This window comes from Vulpes lagopus, chromosome 6 (genome assembly GCF_018345385.1).
Source record: "Vulpes lagopus strain Blue_001 chromosome 6, ASM1834538v1, whole genome shotgun sequence".
Lineage (NCBI taxonomy): Eukaryota > Metazoa > Chordata > Mammalia > Carnivora > Canidae > Vulpes > Vulpes lagopus.
Window position 1 is genome coordinate 99,237,139 of NC_054829.1, and position 24,261 is coordinate 99,261,399.

The 24,261-nt window shown below is 36.5% G+C and overlaps 1 protein-coding gene across 2 annotated transcripts in view; it reads left to right on the forward strand.

Moving 5' to 3' along the window:
- The first annotated feature begins 3,548 nt into the window (after positions 1-3,548).
- The window catches only part of BANK1 (B cell scaffold protein with ankyrin repeats 1), a 294,852-nt gene continuing 274,139 nt past the window's right edge, over positions 3,549-24,261 (forward strand). For both annotated transcript variants that reach the window (XM_041760292.1, XM_041760293.1), the window contains exon 1: positions 3,549-3,795. In XM_041760292.1, the coding sequence (XP_041616226.1) occupies positions 3,741-3,795 (55 nt within the window). In that variant the 5' untranslated portion in view covers positions 3,549-3,740. The remainder of the gene's footprint in view (positions 3,796-24,261) is intronic.

A 24,261-nucleotide genomic window follows, 5' to 3' on the forward strand; every position in this document is an offset into this window, starting at 1 on the left:
GCCCACCTGGATAATTCAGGATACTCTTCCCATCCCAAGATCCTCATCTTCCTTTTAACGTAAGATAATATATACACAGGTTCTGGGAATTAAAATGTGGACATCTTTAGGGAGACCATTACACAATTAAATATTAAATAATTAAGTGTGGGGAAAGTAAGAAAATGAGGAAAGCCTCTCAATAACAACAACAAAAAATGTTTTATTGACTAGGAAATTCCTTTAAACCTTCTGAATATTTCATCCGTTTTGAGCTAGCAAATGGGAAGTGTCTTAACATCCTAAGAAAATAACATATAATTCAGTGTCTAAAGATCTGGACATGTTCTTCAAAAGGAAAATTGTCTGTTAATATATGACCATGAAGAAGCAAAATACTATTTCACTTTTACAATAGGCTACTGCTTTAGGGAAAAAAAAAAGTTTTGTTTCTTAAAAGGATTCAGAATCTAAAAGTAGAAATGAAGCCAACAATATTAGCAAAGACATCCAGTCTGCAAAGGGCATAAGGAATCAGCCATAGCAACTACAACAGGGCAACAGCAAAAAGCCTTCACTGTCCATTTATTGGAACACAGAGTCAGCATGAGGCTCTTATAATCTCCACCAAGTGGGGTAATGATATTGAGGGCCTCAACGTGCTGCTAGGAAAAGAATACAAGGGAAGAAGTCAATGGATCCAGGAGTTTGATATATTGAGAAACAAGAAACCAACTGTGGCTAGCATTTTTTGTCATTTTGTAACATTGGTAAAATCAGAAATATGTGATTACATGCTGCTGGTGGCATTCTGCCTGCAAAAGCATCTCAGTGTGAGAATTACTAAGTGCCTCTTCCCTGAGAACAAATGTGGAACAAGAGATAACCCAGCATTTCAGACAGTATCATTTCCTTAAGGGAGAAAGCACAGGAAAATAAAGTCAACTGTGACTAAAGATGTGCTTGACACTGAGAAACAAGACCAAATGAGTGAAAACATTTCTAAAATATCTTTTCATAAATGCACGGGCAGTTAGAATACACATAAGACTTAGGCCACAGCATTTGTGTGTGTCCGTGATCTCTACAATTTTCCTGTCTTTCTGAAAACAATGTCTACATATCCTCAACCAAAGAGTGCCAACATTATAATGATTTATGAGTGTAGTTCATGACTATTCTTAAAGATATAGATGTTTATTTCCATGAAATTATTTCCTGTAGGAAAGTTGGTAGGAAAACAAAAGCAACTTTTTGGTATGGATATAGGTATAACCTTGCCCATGATGTCCATGTAATCCTTAACAATGACTTTACATGACCTTAAAAGGAAGGAGAGGGTTGTAATTAAGAGGGCAGGCTATGGAAACAGACCTAGGATTGAATTCCACCTCTGTTACTCAAAACTTTTAAACCCCAGATTCCTCATTTGTAAAATATGGTTAAAGCCACATTATTTTGAGAACCAAAGGACATGAACATTGCGAAATGCTTACATAGTGTTTGGCACATAGAATACACAACAAAATAAGGTAGCTGTTAACAGCAACAGTAGGGAAACACAAGAATAAACAGATAAAGGAGCTAAATGTAACCCCATAACTTTGAAGAAGTTATATTCTCATTCAGTACCTAAAACAAAAACAAAGCTGGAAGAATTTTTGAACTTTAGTGGATGATTTCTTGGTATTTTTTTTAGCATGAAGCCCTATTAAACAGTTTTTAAAGATCAGCTCAAAATTTTAAACACATTTTTGCTTTCATTTTTCCATCTACCAGGATTATATTGACACAAATGTCTAAGCGAAGATCTGAAAATGTACTTAATTTTCCTGTGTATTTTAAGTTTTATTCAATGTATATTAGAGATGACAGGATCATAAAATTGTATAGCTGGGAGAGATTTAATTGTAATTAGTTAAATTTCCTCATTTAGTGACTGTCCAAGGCTCAGAAATACTCAGAATTGCGCTGGTTGCCCAGAAAACAAAGCTGCGAGTCAAGATGGCAACCGTAGCCTTCTGATTTTCAGTCCAAGGCTCTTCCTACAGGAAAGTTGCTCCATACATATGACAGATACAATTTGCTACCTGAAGACTATCCTTACTCACAAATTTTTGTGTGCATAAAGGGAGTGAACATTGTGTATTTCTATGGAGCAAACTGAAATGTCTTTGAAGATTTGGACACTTAATTGGGAGCATTTTTATGTCCCTTCCCCTTTGAAACCATGGTTGAAGCATCTTTTGTGAAAAGTCTATCTATACACACACACACACACAGACATGCACACACTCACACACATATATATGCAAATGCATCAGTTAGGACATTTTCTTCCCAGTGGGTTGTTCTAAAAAGACTTATGCATTCCTAAGAAGTGAATTTTTGAAAATATTTACCACAGGTTTATATGTCTCCTGCAAACCAAACCCCTTGTCTTTACCTTATTGTACTGAGATCTCTTAGCAAACAGGTATTTATAGAAGACAACACACTTCTCAATGTATCAGTACAAAAATCAGATAAAATTTCTTGTTAATTCAAATACAGAAAATCAACTCAACGTTAATAATGACATTGAAGGAGATACTGGAAAGCAGAAAACTACATCTGTGACAGTTTCAAAATTGCTGTCATTGCACATATTTCTCCAAGGTTTCTTCATTATGGTATAAAGTATAAAAACAAATTGAGTTATGTGAAAAAGTCATCATTTTGGATACTAAAAAGACTTTGCATGGAATAAACAGTTGCTACACAGTTCTTTTTTTTTTTTTTTAAGATTTCTTTTCTTTCTTTTTTTAAAAGATTTTTTATTTATTTGAGAGAGAAAGAGAAAGCACACAGAGGGAGAGGGAGAAGCAGACTCCTGGTGGAGCAGAAGCCCAGCTCAAGGGGTTCCATCCCAGGACCCCAAGACCACTTGACCTGAGCAAAAGGCAGACGCTTAACCAAACTGAGCCACCCAGGTGCCCCTAGATTTCTTTTCTAAAAGAGGGAGAGGGACATTAACCCATGCATTATTACCAAATCTTCAATTTCATCTCCAGAGACATTTTCAATTTCCAAAGGTAAATTACTAATTTAGAGATCCTTGAGAGAAAAAGGGACATTTATATTAAGGCTCCGGGAACAGTCTGAGGATTTCCATCTTCAAAGCAAGCAGAGTACTCTTATCTGGAGAACCTATTTCAATCCACAACCAATTATTATTATTATTATTTTTTTTTATTTTTATTTTTTTTACCGGACCCAGTTCTGACCTGGGGCAGGAGAAGGGAATAAACTTTATACGGGATTTTAAATCGCTTTTCAATTTTTGCTTCTAGCCTACAAAGTCTGAGCAAAATGAAATTATTTAAAAGAATGTAACTGCATCTGTAGCTCCTTCTTTCTTTGTAGAACCGGATCGCACGTTTCTCCCCTGGCCCGGCAAGGGTCTGCTCCTGCTACCCCTACGCCTTCTCGGGCGCGGGGCCGTCCTAGGAGACCTGGAACGGGACAAGAGCTGAAGTCTCAGGCACTGTGGCTCCGAGGTCCCCGCGCGGAAAGCTGCGGGGGGCAGAGGTGCGGGTGCGGGGGCACCCGGGCAGCCTGGAAGCGGGGCCAGCGCGAGCCCCGCGCAGTTTCACTTCCTCGGGGCCCCGAGCGAGGCCGGCGCTGCGCTTCCGGAGCCCTGGCGGGGGCGGCGGCCGCCCGGAGCTCGCCCAGGAAGGAGCTCAGGCGGCGCAGTCCGCGCCCCGGCTCCGGCCGCCGAGATGCTGCCCGGCGCGTCGGTGCGGGCGGGCGGGCGCCGCGGCCCAGCGCCCCCAGGTGGGTGTCGGCGCGCGCGGGCCGCTGCGGCGGGAGGGAGGCCGCGGGGCTGCGGGGGCTGCCCCTCGTCCCGCCGCGGCCGGGGGGGCGGGGGGGTGCAGTGCGGGCGGGACGCGCTGGCCGCCAGCGTCCCAGGGCTCGGAGCCCTCCAGGGCCGCGGCCACTGGCGCCTCCGCCTCCCGCAGTCACCGCGGAGCGCGTCTGACGGCCACGCGCCTGCTGCTCGGCGACGCGCAGGTCCCGCCGCCCTGGGGCTGGGGGGCCGGGCCGCCTGCTGGAGCCCCTGCGGGCCTTGCGGAGAACCCGCTGGGTGAGGGGCCCGGACGGGCCTGGATCCGCTCCCGGGACACACTGCCCCGCGCGCCCCCTCCCGCCGCAGGGTTTGCTCACTCGGGAGAAGTAGAACCCGTCAAAGTGGTGGGATACGCTTGGTTTACGGGCCACGTGGACGTGAAGGCGGTTGTGCTCGGTTCTTTCTGAGCGTTTCCAGAGTGCATTTGTGAACTTTATGATGATGATAAAAGGGTTCGGTTTTGCAATTGGGAAGAAGCCTCCACGCGGTGCTGAGAGCTGCAGCCGTGCACAGGGAGAGCTGCAGCCGTGCACAGGGAGAGCTGCAGCCGTGCACAGTGAGCGCTGCAGCCGTGCACAGTGAGCGCTGCAGCCGTGCACAGGGAGAGCTGCAGCCGTGCACAGGGAGAGCTGCAGCCGTGCACAGGGAGAGCTGCAGCCGTGCACAGTGAGCGCTGCAGCCGTGCACAGGGAGAGCTGCAGCCGTGCACAGGGAGAGCTGCAGCCGTGCACAGGGAGAGCTGCAGCCGTGCACAGGGAGAGCTGCAGCCGTGCACAGGGAGAGCTGCAGCCCGGAACCCGAGGGAGACTCTGAACTTACTGAACAGAATCTCGCACAGCTTACCGGCATTTTTTAGGGCGATGTTGCTTCTCTTGGCTAGTGTATATTTTTAACTTATGGATTTTGAAAGGCTGCTCTTTCTTAAAATGGGAAGTGTATTTGTGACAATTTAGATGACAACAGGGGGATTAGAGCCCCTGATATGATATGTTAGTTAATATAGTGGCATTTGTGATTTCAGCCTAACAGTTTAGTTAAACAGAGTGGGCTAAGGTTTGTTCAAACTTCTTGATTGAACAGTTTAGCAGAGAATGACTTTTATCCCGCTTGATTCCCAAGAATACTTTGAGGTACTTGCTATTGTGAATAATACTGGAGACACGTGACGCGACTGTTAGCTCATTCTCATTATTCCTGTGCCTTCCATGTGTTTTTTTCCCCATTTACTGTGGTCCTTCCCAGTATGGTAATTTATCACTTGTTTCATTTACCTCCTTTGGCCACGGTAATGAATTTTTTTTTCTCTTAAAGAAACTATCTTTTGTTATTAACCCATGCCCCGTCCTTATGAGTATGAGTTTCCAGTAGTCTTGAGTACGTGGGTATGAGTAGTCTTCCAGGGGAACTAGTTCTAATGGATTCCTTTAACACATGGAGGGTTTTTTTGTGTGACCTTTCTTTCTGCTTCGGACAAGTGTTTCCACAACACGGTGGACTTACCTTAAGGTGTCACATTGTGAGAAAGTTAGTCCAACTTCATTTTGGAGAGAAAGCTGAGACCCAAGTGGTGATTTTCCTGTGGCCCCATAACTAACAATTATTTGAAGATCATTTATTCATTGCTTCACCAACAATCCTTTATCTCCTTACCAAATTTGTGTAGTTAATAGGAGTATAAAATGGTAAGCACAATTTCATGCCTATGAAAACTTTATATTTCTAGCAGTAGGCGTATGGTATATTGTAATGACATCTGTGTGTGGTGCCACCAGAAAGATAGATCCATGAGTATCCAACTTGCCTTTTAATGGAAGCAGGAAAGATAGGATACTCAGTACTAAAACAATGTAAAAATGTTGCACATTAGATGAAAATCCCATTTAGAATGTACGTTTCTGGTTTATATTTAACTAGATACCATCCCCGAATGTCCAAATGAGAAATTCTTCCTTTGCATTACTACTAAACTAGTAATTTTAAGAACAAATTTCATTTCAACTGCTACCTTCAATAAAAACTGTTTATTTATTAAAGCACAGATATCCCCCACCTCATAATTTTTGTATTTTTTTATTAACAGTATTTGATACCTTTGATGAAGAGAGTTAAATAGTTTAAAAACAAAGGCATCTACCCTGTCTCACTATATGCTAGATTAGATGCTTATGTATAATTTGTGAGGGACATAGTTTGTCTAGGTCTCTCTGTCTTGAAATTCTTGAAGATTTGAAGCTTTTTATTCTGACTGCAGTCTTCCAACATAGAAAATAACCTTGATTTCTCCTTCCAAAGAAATACCCCGGCTCTGTTCTGGTGACTGGTAAAACTTGCCTCCTTCAGCTGGAAATATTCCAGTAAGGTTATTTTTGCTAAGATTTTAAAGAGAGGTAACTCTCTTAGGGCATTTCATTTTAATATGGAATAATTCTATGATATCTAATTGCTTAGGGTTTCAGACTTAAACAGCAATCTATGTGATGTATACTTGGAAAATTAGAGGGCATTTTTTCACCACATCAATCTGAACACATGTCGTAGGTGATCATGCCCTACTAATGACGGCCTCTGGACTCAGGCTGCCTCCCTTCAGTCTAACTTTCTTGCTTATTTGCTGTTTGATCTTGGATAAATAACTAAATCTGTCATTATCTCAATTTATCCATTTAAAAAGCAAAAGTGGAGAGAACAGTAACACTTATTTGAAAGAGTAGTTTTGAATGAATAAAAGAGAAAGTGCATATGAAGTGATTTTCATAGCAAATAGTAATTGCTTAATACATGTTAGTTATTATTTTAATTCTTAGGTCATTGGTCAATTTACATTGTGTCATATTTACATATAAAAGATAGAGTTTTATTGAGAAAATAAAGTCTGTTGAATTGGAGGAAAACTTGAACGAAGCCATCAAGCTCCCACATGAAATAAATGAAGGAGTGTGGCTTCCTGTAGAAAGATACTGCTATATCCTTAGGGAAATATTGTGGTTAATAGTTCTGAGAGAAGGAGAAAAAGAACCCGCAATGAGAAGAAGTAAGGATAAATTGATTAAAAGGGCATTAGACTACAACATTTACAGGAAAGAATAAAATGGGAATTTAATAGGACAAAATGAGAACATGTTTTATTTTCCTATATCAGAGTATCAGTCGTGACCCAGTTAAAAATATATATGTAAATACATGTGGAAAAGTAAAGATCAAACTGAAAATTATGGGATATTTCATTGAATTATAAGAAGAGGAGAATCTACTTTACCAAAATATTCACTGCTTGCTTAAAAAAAATCCAATGTAAAGAATATTATTCCTGCCAAATATGAGTCATATAAGTTTTAAGAATTTCAATAGCTGTTACCTGATTACCTGGGTTACGTTGCTGTTTTATTATTTTCTTTATATATTACAGGATATCTTACAGTAATTTTGGAGATAGCTGTGAAATAAGAATAGGAAGGGCAAATATTCCAGAAGTTATTATTTTATAAAAATAAGTTGTTAATATGGCCTTGTAATTTTTTGCCGTTCTAAATATAAAGAATGGATCTAAGTTCACTGCAGACATTGAAATAGTCCAACTGGTAAAAATATCGGATATTATATGGAATTATACCCTTCTTGTATTTATTTTTCACTCAGAGGAAAAGAATGATTTTTCTTTAGACATTTACCACTGAACAGAAATTTCTTTGTTGTTTTCTAGTGCTCCACATTGAAATAATCCAGAAAGACCACTTCCCTTTTTAATCATGAGAAGTAATTTTTCAATGTCTTGTGGCTTTATAAGACTTCCTGTGTATCCAATTAATTAAAATAAGTTATGTTTTATCACACTGTGTGTCATATTTTCCTTTCTTTTAAGCTCTTTTACTGTTTTTCTGTATTAGTAATTCCCATTCTTCATTTTTATATGCTCTGCTTTATAAAGACATCCTAAGAAGTACAAGAACAGTATCTGCCTTGGAATTTCATTTACTATGTGCCTCATTTTTTGGTCATGATCCATGCTGAAGACTAACTCTCACCCTTTGTTTAGGAACAATACTCCTTTTTTTTTTTTTTAAGATTTTCTTTTTCTTTTTTTTTTTTAAGATTTATTTAAATATATAGAGAGAGGCAGAGACATAGGTAGAGGGAGAAGTAGGCTCCTTGAAGGGAGCACAATGTAGGACTCGATCCCAGGACACCAGGATCATGCCCTGAGTGGAAGGCAGGTACTCAACCACTGAGCCACCCAGGCATCTCTCATTTTTTGTTCTAATTTAGCCATAGGTAGGATCATGCCTAACTTTCAGAAAAATAACATAATGGCAAGACCACTTGAAATTCTGGCCTTTAAGACTGCATTTATTACTACTTTGAATTCATATGGTATGGATATCACATTACTTTGATAAGTGAGATCATCAGAAGATTAGCACCTACTTTGAATAAGAAGTTATAGTATTCAGTATAATTAGAAGAAAGTGTGTAATAATTCATTGTGTTATTTCATTTCCTATAAGAACCTTTCTAAACTATTAAAGTTGTAACTTCTGGGTCATTGTATCTTTTTAGGGAGGATACAGAAAGTGGAGAAACATCCACATCAAAGATGTGAGGAAGAAACATACCATATCAATGTAGTATGATTCTATGAAAATCATGTCACTAGAATGACAAACTGTAGAGTATTTCTTGGAACTGTGTGAAGAATCTCTAGGATTTACATGTTTTTCTCACTGGTTGATCACATTTTACTTACATTTAATAGACTGAAATACAATCTCAGAAGACAACTGGATTTTTAGTACAATCAGTGAACTACTGAGTCACTAATGAGAAAGTGAGATAAAATAGAAGCAAAATTCTACCCTCATTTCAGTTAATGAGATAATTTCCTTAATTCTCTCATAGCTTTTTCAATAAAGATTTAGAACTTCCTCTACTTCAGGCACTTGTCTATGGACCAGAGATTCATTCTTTATCATGTCCTGTCCATACCCCTGTGAAATGGATAAAACTCTATCATTCAGATTCCTGGATACAGTCATGTCGGTCAAGAACAGGCACTAAATTCAGAAGTAGCTTGCTGCTTTTGCTTACTGGCCAATGATGTGTGTGCTGTCTGGCTTTTACAGAGTTGTTGGCCTTAATGAAGCCCTTTCCTTTCAAAACAGAGAATGAGACTGTTGTCAGTGGAAGGGTAATGTTCAATGACCCACAATAGGAGATGACAGCCAGTGGACTCTTGTCCACGATGGACGATTAGAAAGATGAGTTGAGGAATTGAGGAGGATTGAAAGAGAGAGGCGACCTTAGTTTCAGACTTCCCATTGCCAGGCCCGGTAACACCCAGCTGTATTCGTTTTTCTGATCTGATCTCCATAAATGGCTGCGATATTCTTACAATTCCCTTCTTCTTAGGTGAGCTAGTTTGAACGAGTTTCTCTCTCTCTCTCTCTCTTTTTTCTCTTTGGAGGAAAAGAAGATTTGGACCAGAATACCTATATTTCTCAAATACTTGCCTCTTCTCTGTTTCTGTAAAGCTGCTTCTTTTTTAGAAAGTTGTTGTTGGGGATCCCTGGGTGGCGCAGCGGTTTGGCGCCTGCCTTTGGCCCAGGGCGCGATCCTGGAGACCCGGGATCGAATCCCACATCAGGCTCCCGGTGCATGGAGCCTGCTTCTCCCTCCGCCTGTGTCTCTGCCTCTCTCTCTCTCTCTGTGACTATCATAAATAAATAAAAAATTAAAAAAATTTTTTAGAAAGTTGTTGTTATTGTTAAAATGATGTCTGCTATGAATCTTTCATCTGAAGTCAAACAATCTGTAAATTACATCTTTTGTGCACTGAGCGTAGGGTGCCTTATGAATCTGGTAGTCCTCCTGATAAGAATATTTGAAATTCTCTCACTTTATTACTGAAATTTGAAGAAAATCCAAGCAATTATTTTTGTCTCTAAACTTGAAGTCCCTAGAGTTGGTGAGGAAATAATTCACTCAGATTAATATTATAAGGTTTAGTACTGTTAAGAAGTTTAGAATTTTGAATTATGTAGTTATAAAATTATATTAATTATAAAATTATAACAATATTGTTTTAATTTTTTTGCCTTAAAAATGATAACATACTGTTTTGAGCAAATTTTAAAAATGTATTTAAATTGAAGCATACAGGGGCCCCTGGGTGGCTCAGTAGTTGAGCAACTGCCTTTGGCTCAGGGCGTAATTCTGGGGTCCTGGGATTGAGTCCTACACCTGGCTCCCTGCAGGTAGCCTGCTTCTCCCTCTGCCTATGTTTCTGCCTATGTCTCTGCCTCTCTCTTCTCTGTGTCTCTCATGAATAAATAAATAAAATCTTAAGGCAGCCCCGGTGGCTTAGCGGTTTAGCCCCACCTTCAGCCCAGGGCCTGATCCTGGAGACCCAGGATCGAGTCCCATGTCAGGCTCCCTGCATGGAGCCTGCTTCTCCCTCTGCCTGTGTCTCTGCCTCTCCTCTCTCTCTCTCTCTCTCTCTCTCTCTCTGGTGTGTGTGTGTCTCTAATAAATAAATAAAAATCTTCAATAAATAAATGAAATCTTTTAAAAATAATAAAATAAAATAACTTGAGGCATACAGAGTGAGAGAATGCCTGTGACATTTATCTTAGTGAAAAAGGAGGAGGGGGTATAAAAGTAGCATAGTGTACTAGCTGATATTTCAGTCCCCCTGGGGGATTAAGTTTTTCAAAATAAGAGCAGCTAGTTGAGAAATCAGCATCTATTAAGTGAACTGTACTCTTTCCAGTAAATTGAAATACAGTTGGCCCTTAAACTGTGTGTGCACTTATACATGTTTTTTTTCTGATAAATACAGTATAGTACTGTAAATGTATTTTCTCTTTCATATGATTTTCTTGACATTTTCATTACTCTTAGCTTGTATTGTGATCATATAGTATATAATACATATTCAAACTGTGTTAATCAACTGTTTATGTTATTGAGAAGGCCTCTGGTCTATAGTAGGCCTTCGGTAGTTAAGTTTTTGGAGAGTCACAAGTTAGACACAGTATTTTCGACTGCATGGGAGGCTGGTGCCTCTAGCCCCCAAATTGTTCAGATGTCAACTGTACCACCTTTGCCATGTGATGAAGCCTCATATATCCTGGAATCTGCATTCTGAATTCTTTATTCTGCTCCACTACTGTGTTTATTTCCAAACCAGTATCTGCTAGAGAAAGTTCTCCCAAGAGATTTTCTTTTCCATAATTTTCTTGTTTATTATTAGGTAGTCTTTCATTCTTCCACTTCTATTTAGAGACTAACCTATCTTCTCCTTCCGTGAAACAATCGGAATAGTGTGTAATACCTGATTTAAGGGCATTTAATGAAAGCAACCCAGCCATTTTAAACAAAAATAACCTTGATATAGGAAATTAGGTTTTTACATAATTGATGTAAGAGGTTTGGGAGAACTCCTTAGTCCGGCCATCAGGAATAATTTTCCAAACTAGGCTACAGGAACCAGTTTTCATAACGGCCAGGGGGAATCTGCTATTTTACCACCATCAGGAAGCTGGGGAATCAGAAGCCACTGAACCAGCTGTTGGCACCTGGAACAGACTGGTGCCAGAATCCCAAGAACTTCTGGCTCACGAGCCATCTCCTATTTGCTGGATCTGCACCAACAAAAATAGATGCCTTTCATTCCATCCAAATGGTATTATATTTATACACTTATTTGGGGAGAATCAACTTTAAATGCTGGTAAGTCTTCTATTGGATTAATTTGAGTAGAAAATTCTGTGTGCGAAAGGTCCTAGGTTTCAGAAGAAATATATAGTAACTTGGTTTATTTAAATCAAATGACAAAGTTGGAAACTTTCCACTCACTTATGTTATAACCACATGAGAGTTGAACTTTCCTGATGTGGTTCTGTGAACAAATGTAACAAGATATGGCTTTCTATATTTAAAATGTCTTTCCATGTAAATGGATTTTCTCACAAAATTTATTCCTTGAATCATTAATTGTGACCTTTATATTGAAAATATAGGAAGGAAAATATCTAATATTTTATTACTTAATATTAAACTGTATAAAATGCTACAATAAAAAAAGCATGCAATGCCTTTTAAAAAGAAATTTAAGATAGATCTTTGGATATACATATAGAATTACAGTTTAAAATATATCAAGATTTTAATTTTTATTACAGAGTAAACTAATTTCCTATCTCTCACCTGTTTTCCTATACATTTTTCCAATTTAACATTGATAAATAATATTTTAAGGACAACTAAGTGTGTCCACATTTGTGGATTGTCTATACCAATATCTATATAAATCTATATCAGCTGAAATATGGGAAGTGTCACTTATTCTTTGGCTGAGCAAATTTCTCATCTAAAATCCAATTTCTTATATCTATAATACATAACATACTTATTTTCAATATAATTAAATGTGATTCTGTTTGTGAAGTGCCTGGAGCATTAATAGTAGGTGCTCAGTAAATGACAAATGTTACTACTTTCAGCATGAGATAGTATTCAAATTTCACTTTTATTAGAAGGAAGGTGTTTACATGGCTTCTTCTCTGTGCTTCTGGTGTCATATACTTAAATGAATGTCCAGATGGAGAGCCTCATATAAATGTTCTTTCAGTTTCCTGTTTAATTTTTCTAATTGCCGTATTAAACACAGTAATATTTCAAACATGTTTCTCTGGATATTCCCTATAGATTGAACCTGTATAAACCTATAATATGCTATGAAAACAAATTATATGATTCTATATGTGAAATTATGTGTTGTCTTCAGGGAAAATAGTTAATGGGTAAAAAACATTTTTCTCCCATTTTGAAAATTGTTTTCGTGTTATATTATTTTAAAATAAAAATGTGATTAATTTTTCATTTCTTTACTCTTGAAGATGATTTATATATTATCCATATATTATCCTTCATCCTCTCTGCCACTCCCCCAAAGAAAAAAACACACACACAGAAACTGGATCACAGTGGAGTTGATTAAGCCTCTTACCTTTTGTAATGAAGGCATTTCTAATAAAGGTAAAAATAATATTTGGTATAGTTGTATAGGTAAAGCTCAAGTGATATATTCAGAATTGCTTGAATTATGTCTAAGCAGTTTGTTCTCCAAAGAGTTTAAATCTAGATCTTTGAGGGTCAGAAGAATAATAGAAAGGACCTAAGCAAATTTCTAGTTAGGAGTAACCTATGGGTAATTAGAAAGCATTTTTTAAAAGGTTTCATTTATTTATTCATGAGACAGAGAGAGGTAGAGACATAGGCAGAGGGAGGAGAAGTAGGCTCCATGCAGGAACCTGTTGTGGAACTTGATCCCGAAACTTGGGGATCACGTCCTGAGCTGAAGGCAGACGCTCAACTACTGAGCCACCTAGGCATCCCATTAGAAAGCATTTGTAATTATGGAAAGAAAGGGAGAGCTTTTCTATTTCTTTTGTGAGGACTGGTGTGCTGAGAAGTTAGCAATTAACACACACTTCATTTCTGCTTCTCCTTAGGAAAATACAAAAGATTCTTTAAAAAGTTGGTTCATATTTTATTTTATTATTTTAAAATATTTTATTACTTTATGACTCCTTAGAATAATTTTCTCATCTGGTGCATATAAAAATCTAAGCTCCTCACTCTTTAGGTAATTCTATTGCAAAATCCATTTGTACCTCATGATGAAAAGAGGAAAGAACATTTGGTAATACTTGCAGCATAGTAGGTGCACTGTGATTGATAGTTATCATGTCTGTTGCTGGATGAGTAAATGGGTGGCCGCATTGGACATTATGAAGGGTGACTCACAACTTCTTTTATCTGATGGCCAATACGTGAAAATCCTGAGCTCATTCTCCCAGGGCCTGCTTTCTTTAATATTGTGCTGCTCAAACTGTGTTGTGTAGCATGTATGTTCCTTGGAAAAAGTGTGTAAAATAAGTTTTAAATGTGCATACTGGGACATTCCGAAGGTCTGAGAAATTCTGCAACTAACAATGCATTCTCAATTTTCTCTAATCCATTGTTTCACAAATGTATTTAACCATGGAATGCATTGTTATCTTACCACTGGTAGAGAAAAAGTTTTTTGTTTTTTTTTTTTTTTTCACTAAATTTTCACCCCTGTTAAATGGCAGATAGTTCTTGAGAGGATAGTTCTTTCAAACCAGAGATTGGTAACACTACTTTTAGCTAGATTTTCTTCAGTGCACTGGCCACCTTTTGAACAAGAGGGAGATGGGCACATATTAGGAACAGAAACACAAGAGGATACACAGAGTAGGGAAAATGACATTGGCAGGATGTGTAGGACACATATGATTTGCCTATTTCTTTAATTCCCTTCTGATTAATTCTAACTATTCAAAAGAGTGCTTTGATTGTGGAATGTGCCAGAAAAAAATGGGAGGAAAATCAGAAGGGGATTATCTGTTAGAGAAAGTAAAGTTGTATAAATGAAATAAAACTCAGAACATTCATATGGTATTCTAAATATAAGGATGTTTTGGAGTGTGTGTGCTTATGCAGTTGGTATGTCAATAGCTGTATGTGTCTCAACTGAGCAATTGATTTTACAGATATTTTCACTTTCAGACTATGTAAACCTGCCAGTATCTCAATAATCATGTAAGCTATGTAAGTGGTCTCACACTGTTTGAATATTGGGATTGTATTCATCAAAAGTTCCAGAATGAAGATCAATTTGAATACCTGGCCATAACCCGAATGTTTCCATGTTAGAAACATTTGTCAGTAAGACACATCTTTGAAGCAAATAGGTTGTTAGGAGTCACCCAAATAAATTACCGCTGACATATTTTCTTAATGGAAACAACAGTAATTTATATAAATGCAAATAGTTTAAACTGACAATTTTATGTCTTGGAGATTGACAAACAGTGCATGTAAACAACAGTAATAAGACAATGAATCTATTTATTACTCAAATAGATTGGACGCTCTTTAAAGGGAGGAGTAGCTTCTGGCATCCATTTAACAGAGGTAAGCACATGAATAGATGCTTGCTGATTTGCTGGTAGCACAAGAATGATGGTAAGGTAGTCAAATTAAGTTTATGAAAAAGGATAAACGAAGTTGTAGCCATTTCTGAATGCCCTATTTCTGAAATGTAAATCTAACCTTAAATAATGACCCTGGTTTTGGTTTTCTATAGGTTCTTTTTTTTTTTTTTTTTTTTTTTTTATAGGTTCTTTTTTTTTTTTTTTTTTTTAATTTTATTTATTTATTCATGATAGAGAGAGAGAGAGAGAGAGAGGCAGAGACACAGGCAGAGGGAGAAGCAGGCTCCATGCACCGGGAGCCCGATGTGGGATTCGATCCCAGGTCTCCAGGATCGCGCCCTGGGCCAAAGGCAGGCGCCAAACCGCTGCGCCACCCAGGGATCCCCTGGTTTTGGTTTTCTTTTTCAAAGTTTGCTTTGCAGAAGCGCTTTCTTTAATTATGAAAAAAATATTAAAAATTCATGGCACCTTTTACACAAAGATAATTTTAGGGCATTTTCCAATATTAAGTTAATTTTTTTAATTTGATAACAACTAGTTTAGTTATTTTTACTAGAGTATCTATAGCCTTTTAATATAACTTAGAATATTTGGCTTATTAAAATATCTTCTGGAGCAAATAGAAAAAATAGGATTAGGATCTAAAAGCAAATGAAATTTAATATTCTCCATGTGTGTCTAGAATGGAATAATTTTGTTTTATTATTCTTTTTTCTAGAATAATAAATGAACATAATTGAAATATGTACAGCAACTAAAAATGTAGGAAAAAACATGGTATATGTTCTTCTAGCTTTTATTTTTCTATGTTTACTTTTAACAATTTTACTTGTTCAGCTTTGCAGTGTTAATATATTTAATATTTGTGTATGCACTTTAAAGTTACATTTGTATGGCTTTGGTGACTTGTCATTCATAAATATTTCAATTTTGCTCTCTCCTCATGTAAATCTATTGTACAGTGTTTAAAAACAAAAGAAAAAGGGAAATCCAGAATGATTTATTGGGTAAAGACTACATCATCTTCCATGTAAAACTATTGTTAATCTAAAGAAAGACTGAATAGTTTTTTGTTGTTTAAATTTTTTAAAAGATTTTATTTTTATTTATTCATGAGAGACAGAGAGAGAGAGGCATAGACAAAGGGAGAAGGCTCTCAAAGGGAGCCTGATGCAGGACTGGATCCCGGGACCCAGGGTCATGCCCTGAGCCAAAGGTAGATGCTCAACCACTGAGCCAACCAGGCATCCCAAGACTAAATAGTTTTTAATAATATAGGAAATACTTTTTCATTGCCCTGGATTTGAAGTAAAAAAAGCACAGGATTAAGTAATGGCTTAAGTAATGGCTCTGTCACTAATGAGCCACGTGACCTCTCTGATGCCCAGGAGACATTATGTATATTGATGATCACATTAATTACTCATGAGAATGATTGGCTCATAATAATAATCCAATTACTCTATCTTATTTTAAGAGAAAAACATTGCAGAAATTAAAATTACTTCTTCTAGGTATCTGGGATTGAGGCTATCCATCAAGAAAGAGTGGACCAATTACTCTATTGTCTTATGCATGAGTAATTATCCTGTATTCATTTACTCTTCAAACATTTATTCTTGATCTGTGCTAGGTTCAAAAAATACATAAAAAGGTAGCTCCAGCCCTCAGGGACTGTATTTTAGAGAAGTAAGGATGGGAAAAGCTGAGTGGCATTATTTCTTATCTACACTCTAACTGAACATCAGATGACTCAAAAACCTTCATTGCTGAAATCTTAATAATTTGGTTATGAGAACTAGTTAGCCGGGTGAGCTACAGCTAAGAGTGTTTACTGTGACTACTGAGGATAACTCCTGATGCATAACTTCTGTTCCAGAAAGTCACTACTTATTTCAGAATGCAGTCATGAGTACAGCCCCCAGGGACAGAGTTTTGCAAATTTCAGTCGTTCTCACAAAACCTTCCTCAATTTTTGGTTATAGTACCCTCTTGTTTAAGAAAACATTTTCTTTAGTTTTTTTTAGCTTAAATATATTTTAAAGGAACATTTTTACCACTACCATAAATGAAAACTCATTACCGCTTGCTATGAAGAGAAGGTGACCATACAAATAAACATATTGAACAAAACAAAACAAATAAACAGATTGGAAATAAAATAATGTTTAAAAATTATAGGTAGGGACAGGTTTTGGGCACATAGGTCAACCTCAATTTGATAGTGTTAGAGTTCATGAAATTGTAAGAGCCCCCAATCTGAGACACTGTCCTTGACTGAATCAGGATTGAAGAAGTATTCTAAAGGGAATGACTCTCTATGATTCCCTGTCACTATGTCTCTAGGAATTGGCATCCCTACCTACTGGCAAATGCTATCCTTCAAAGGCCAATTTCGCCTTATTGAAATGGTTGAAATGAAGTTTTAGTTAGGACTTAAAGGTGTCAGGAATGATGATAAATTTTTCACATAGTTTATCTCATTTAATTCTCACAACAACAGATTTCATAAGTGGTATTATCTATATGTTGCAAGTGAGGAATCCAAGCTCAGAGAGGTTAATTATTTGCTTGAATCTGGCTGAATTTAGATTCCAAGACAGCCTGACTCCAAAGCCTGATCTCCCAGCCAATGTATTAACCCTCTGAAATGAACTCATTTTATTCTCACACAAGCACATGTGTACACTCAGAAAAGCATTCCCTCCCATGTGGATATTTCCATTTTTATAGTCATGAAGTAGCCATGTATATAAAAAGTCATTTTAACAGAAAATGAGTAAATTATATTGTTACTCATTAATAGGTCAACATCGAAACATTCTTTACAAGGGATAAAATAAGCAACCACTGTTTCTAACTAATAATTGTAAACTTTTAGAAAGTTTTGCTCTTTTCAAGACCCTTGGAGTTGAATGAAGTAACAAGAAGTGATACATCTATGACATAATGTTAGAAAAACAATGTCTTTAATGAAGGCTGTTAGGATATTTAAAATCATCAAGGCTGTAATATAGATGTGATTAAAATATATTGCAAAATGGCTGCAATGAAGAGTACTCAAAAATGCAAGCCTAATAGTTTGCATTTGCCTAATGCTTTGCATCTTCAAAGGAATTTTCAAACCCCTTTAATCGACTCAGAAAATTTCTAATGTATCATTTGCTTTGACTCAGTGAGAAATCTAAAAAATGATCATTTATTTAATCAAGGTCATCCTGCAAACACTCTGAGAGGAAGCAGAAAGTGTACTTGCACATATATCTATTTTACTTCAGAAGGCTTTAGGAAAGGAAGAAAAGAACCTAGAGCTGAAAGTAGTGTTCAGATGTTTGATAGAATACTAGCTCCCCAAAGGTGTCCACATCTTGATCGCTGGAGCTATGAATATGTTAGGTTACATGGCAAAGAGAAATTAAGGTTGCAGATGGAATTAAGTTTGCTAATCAGTTTACCTTGAGATGGGGAGGTTATCATGGATTATCCAGGTGGGCCCAGTGTAATCACAAAGGTCCTTATAAGTGAAAGCAGAAGAGAGAAACCAGAGACATAGCAGCATGAGAAGGCCTTAGCCCAATTTTGCTGGCTTGAAGATGGAGGAATGGGGCCAAGAGCCAGGATCTGTGGATAGCTTTTAGAAACTGGAAAATAAAAATAAATGGATTCTTTCCTAAGGTATCCAAGGAATATAGTGCTGCCAACATCTTGATTTTAGCCTAGTGAGACTGGTTTCAGGCTTCTAACCTTCAAAACTGTCAGATAATAAATCTGTTGCTTTATGCCGCAAGTTTGTGGTGATTTTATATAGCAGCAATAGGAAATGAATGCAGATTTTTAAACACATGTGGACCCCACAAGGACGAAGAGTAGCATGCATACCACAGATCAGGCTGTTTGCATTAGACTTCACATACCATCGGTTTAGTGAAAGCATTGGATGAAACCATGAGGAAATAAGCTTTTATAAAATATAAACAGCATATCAATATTATCCTTAGGTGGTTATCCTTGACAAGATATATCCTTACTCACTGAAACATCTCTTTGGAATTCACTATTTTTATAGTGAAATAAAAAAAGGAGCCCTGTTATTGTTTGTTCACTTTGGGTGTTTTTGCCAGTTTAATAATTTTTATCATTACTGCTACTGGCTGCGGTTGCTATTACAATTCTTACTAGTACAGATTTGTGAGCTTCGGCAAAGTATTTACTTTCTCAGTGCCGTAGGCACCACAAGTGCAAAATGGGATATGAAGAGCACTTGTTCACAGAGTTGTCATGAGGTTAAAAGAAGTTCATTCTTGTAAAACACCAGAATAGTCACAGGCACATATTATACACTAGCTCCATTTAGGTAGCCTTTATTATAATTACTATCATAAAAAAATTATCATCACCACTGTCATAATTACCACTATGCTTAGCAGTGACTGCTGAAGGCCAGGACCTATTCATATTTTATCTCTAGGAATTAGGAGTCAGTCTCTACTGTTTCTCAGGTTAAGAAACTGAAACAACTTAACCAGGTTGAGGAGTGTGGCTGTCTTGTTATATTTGGCTAAACTTCTTGTAGGGTTAGTGCTAGATGCTGTCAGCTTCCAATACATAGTCTTTTCCATCCCAACCCTTGGAAGGACAGAGATACTCTGAGAGGCAACTGATGTAGATGTGCCTCCAATGGTCACTGATATTATTTTATGGTCACACTTTGTTTAATATCTGAATATGAACCATTTTTAATCCTAGTAGAGATTTATTTTGAGATTATTTTCTCCTAATGATAAATGGTTGGAGTCAGGCTGGTCAGCCATGAATAAAACCATATGTGATAATTTCTAAGGGTATTTTCTTATAAAAGTAATGTATGTGCATTGTAAAACAGTTGAAAAATAGAGAATAATATAAGAATAAAATTATAGTATACTATAATACACAGTCTTCCCCTCAGAAATTAGTATTGATAATATTTATCTTGAATTATATGAGTTTGTGTGCATTCATAAAAGAGCTCACGTAGTATATATGGTCTTGTAATGTTCACTGTGATTTGCACATTAATTTATGATATATTTTCACTCTTTTATGTCGAAAGAGACATTTTGTAAGATTTAAATCTTTTAAATGTTTAAATAATTCAATTTTGCAATTTGTAATATTGAAGAATTATTGGTACTTTCTTTTCAAGATAATACTTTTACATTAAACCTAGGATAAGAAAAGTTAGAAGATTTCTCAACATGGATCTTAATGCAATATTATAATAAAGTACCTTGTGTTGAGGTAATTTCTAAAAATCCATTTCCTTCTTATAATATGTAAGTTCCTTTAAGGCAGGAATTGTGCTTCATAATATTTATATGAAGATTTATATGAACATTTTTATATCAAATGTTGGAACAGTTTAAGTAGATGATGGGGTTTAAGGAGTGCACTTGTAATGATGAGTACAGGTGATGTATGGAACTGTTGAATCACTATATTGTACACTTCAAACTAATATAGCACTGTATGTTAACAAAATGGAGTTCAAATAAAACATTAAAAAAGAAATTAAAGCAGAAATAGTGTTACAGTAATGAGGGTCAAGATCAAGAAAGGGACAGTTATGTGTTAAATAAGGCTGTCTGGACATATTAATAATTTCCAAAGAATGAATTGTATCATTTGTCTCTCTATATATTTTAGGTCTGTCTGATTTTCAACTTTGCTTGTGATTATAAGCTATGTTAAAATATAAGAATTCTTTAAGTTCAAGCGGTAAAATTTTTAAATACTTATAGTATCTTATTTTTTTGTGTTCAGAAAAAATATAGAGGAAAATTCAGTAGTTGGATAGCTATTTCTCTACACTGTGTTTACATGTAAGTAATTAAGCAATAAGATTCAATAAATAAAATAGATTACTAAAATTGAGAATAAATGTAAAACATTTATTTTAAAAATCCTTGTTAGCTCTATCTCTAAAACTTTATATGGTATAGAGCTTCTCCTTATATATTTTAATAAGAGAGAAGAGATATAAAAACAGTTGTAAAAATTCTTTGTTTCTTCATACTCAAAAATCCTATTTCTTTGTCAGAAAGTTCACATTTTTAAAAGAATCCATGCACAGATTTTATTATATTATACATTTCCAAATGTCAAATATGAATGAAAATAGTCCCATCAGGAATTTCCTGTGCTTCATTACTTCAGTTCAGAATAGAATATAGTATTTAATCTTGTGCAAAATATCAGCCATGGGTAAAGTAATTGAACATTAATTTTTTTAACTTTGGCTTTTGTAACCAGGTTAAAGCCTGACTTCTGGGCTGTTAGTTTTCCTAAAATGGCACCTGGAGACTGGTATTAATAATAGTAAAACAACAATTTTTGTAAAAGTCTGAAAAAAAAAGTTAGTATGAAATGGAATACTTTTATTGTTCTTCTTATTATTATTTTAGATTTTATTTATTTATTCATGAGAGACATAGAGACACAGAGAGGGAGAAGCAGGCTCCTCATAGGGAGCCCAACATGGGACTTGAATCCTAGACCTGGAATCATGCTCGGAGCCGAAGGCAGATGCTCAACTGCTGAGCTACCCAGGTGCCCTGGAAATAGAATACTTTTAAAATTGCTTTCACATGACCACATGTGCTATAAATCCCCACCCTTCACCATCTATGTTACATTATACAGTTTGGATAAATATCATAAACACAATATTCACTTTAGAATTACCATCCAAATTTTAGCTACATAATTTCAAATATTGTGTTCTTTGTCTGAAAACAGGCAGTTTGGCCCTATATGACAGACAAAATCATATTGGTGAAATAAGGCAGATTTTAAGCAAATGATTTAATGATTTTAGTGAATTAAATTATACATATGAATTCATTCCTTAATAAACAACATAAGCCATTTGGATTTTTTTCTCATTAGAAGAAACTAAAATCTTTATATTTTTATATATCAGCAAAACTTGAGAGATAATAATTGTAACTGAAATCACCAAATATGGGCAGCCCGAGTGGCTCAGGTGTTTAGCGCTACCTGCAGCCCGGGTGTGATCCTGGAGACCCTGGATCAAGTCCCACGTCAGGCTCCCTGCGTGAAGCCTGCTTCTCCCTCTGCCTGTGTCTCTGCCTCCCTCTGCCTGTGTATTCTCATGAATAAATAAATAAAATCTTTAAAAAAAATGAAATCACCAAATATGGTACTAGAAATACTATCTATATTTAAAAGGATTACATTAATTCTCACTTGAATGGACTAGAGAATTACCAGGATTGCTTTGGATGCTTCATTATATGATGGATGATAACCCTAATCCCAATTCTTTCCAAGTTCCCAAAGTGGTTCTGGTGCAAGTAATACCTTGACCACATTATGAGAAGAGAATGGAGTCAGAATTGGGCAGGGTACCTCTTACCAAATGCACAAAAAGGTTGAGGACTTTCCTAGAGGCACCCAGGGTTTTGATTCTTTGCCATTGTGTGAGCTCTACCCAGAAGCCATGTTTATCGAGAGCATAGGCTCCAGGAGGCCTTGGGTTGCTTCTGGGAGTGATAGGAGATACACTTTGCTAGGTCTGCTGTTTCCCTTTTAGTCAAGAACGGCTGCAGAGAACGCAGACATCAGGAAGGATGGGGTAGGAGTTTAGACGCTTGCTGGTGTTACTTTAAACAAATGAGTAGACAATTATCCTATTCTTCCTTTCAGTATGCACATATTTATAGTATATAGCCATTTCTCAGATATTTTATAATCTGCTATATTAGAATATTTTAGAAACTACTATAGTAGTTTGTGAGATAAACTTGCTGCAGAGTTTTGCTAAAGGTGTGTTCTTACTCAGTTATTTTCTCATATTATGACATCATATGTAATTCTGCACATAACAAAACTATTGAAAGACATTAGTGTCTAAATGATAATCAAATATTTGCTTATGTAATTAGATTGCAATATTTCATTAAAATTTGAGGACATGGAGTGTATTTGTCATGTCCTTGATTTATATACTTCAGTAATGGAGACTGAAGAGTATTTATTTGCATAGTTAAATCTCTCCTAAAGTCCATGAAAGCAATTCAGGAAAAAAAAAAAAAAAACTATTTGGTCATTGTTCTTAAGCCATGATTAGCTGTACTTTTTCCCCCACCACTGCCATCATCTTGTGCTCTGGGAAGAAGGGGTAGAAATGGGGAGTGAGGGAGAGCAAAGAAACAAGGGAATACCAACACAATTTTCTCTTGCTCAGAACTAGGGCAGCAAAATTAGATTTGCCAATGTACCTAAAGATAATTCTCTTTTTAATCTGATCAACTGATCATATGCTCTTATCCATTGGGAACCAACCTCAATGAAGGGACTGAAGTTTAATTCTTTTTTTTTTTTTTTTTTTGAGAATAGTGCCTGCATTGTGGCTGGATACTCAAGCCAGAGTTGGTAGTCAGTGTGAATTTAAGCCCAGCTCTGTGACTTACTCTTGATATGATCTTGGGCAAGTCTGTCAAACATTCTAACTTGTGTTTTAAGTTTAAATTTTTGTTTTTAACTGTAATTGAGTTCAAAAACTTTTCTTAAAACTGCAACACTGTGAATAAATAAAATACACCACAAAATTAATATGAATGCATTTCGTGTATTATTAGTATTAAAAGGAACTTAAGTTCTTTTGAAATATGTCACATTTACAATTCAGTGTTAAGTCATCTTCCAATAAAAGAAGAGTCAGAGATTTGTATTGGGAATGGTGACGGGAATGGAACAATAAATATCCCTCTTCAATCCTCAAGTTGTTAAACAATTGAGAAATAAAACAAAAGAATAAAATAGAAATGAAGTAAAATATTGCCTTAATTTTTGATGAGATTGGCATTGGCTACTGTGATGTATATCTGTGAGTTTGTACCATGAAATTTCAGAATTAGACAGAGTTACACAGCCAAACACAGTAGATCTTTGACCATAGACCAAGAGCTATCAAGAACATATGCCCTTGTATACTACAGAAGCTTAATGAAACAACTACAGGTAAGGATTGGGATACTAGTTGAATCCTGGTCCCTACTAATGTCTCCTGGTCATTTAAAGAAGATGCAACTTTTAGAATAGAGATTTACTGAAATTATTAGTGACTACTTTAGAGTTGTATCATGTTCTCTCTTCATATATTTTCAAGGTTAGGTAATATGGCATATAATAAATAGAGTTTAAAATATATTTTAAATAGTTTAGTTACTTTGTTAGGGAGTTGCCATTCTGGACATATTTTTTCAATTTTTGTTAATTCCTTACCAAATTTATCTTTTATAGTTATAGAAATTGAGGTACAATCATGACAAGTGCACTCCTAAAACCCCAACACTTATTGCCCCATCCCTT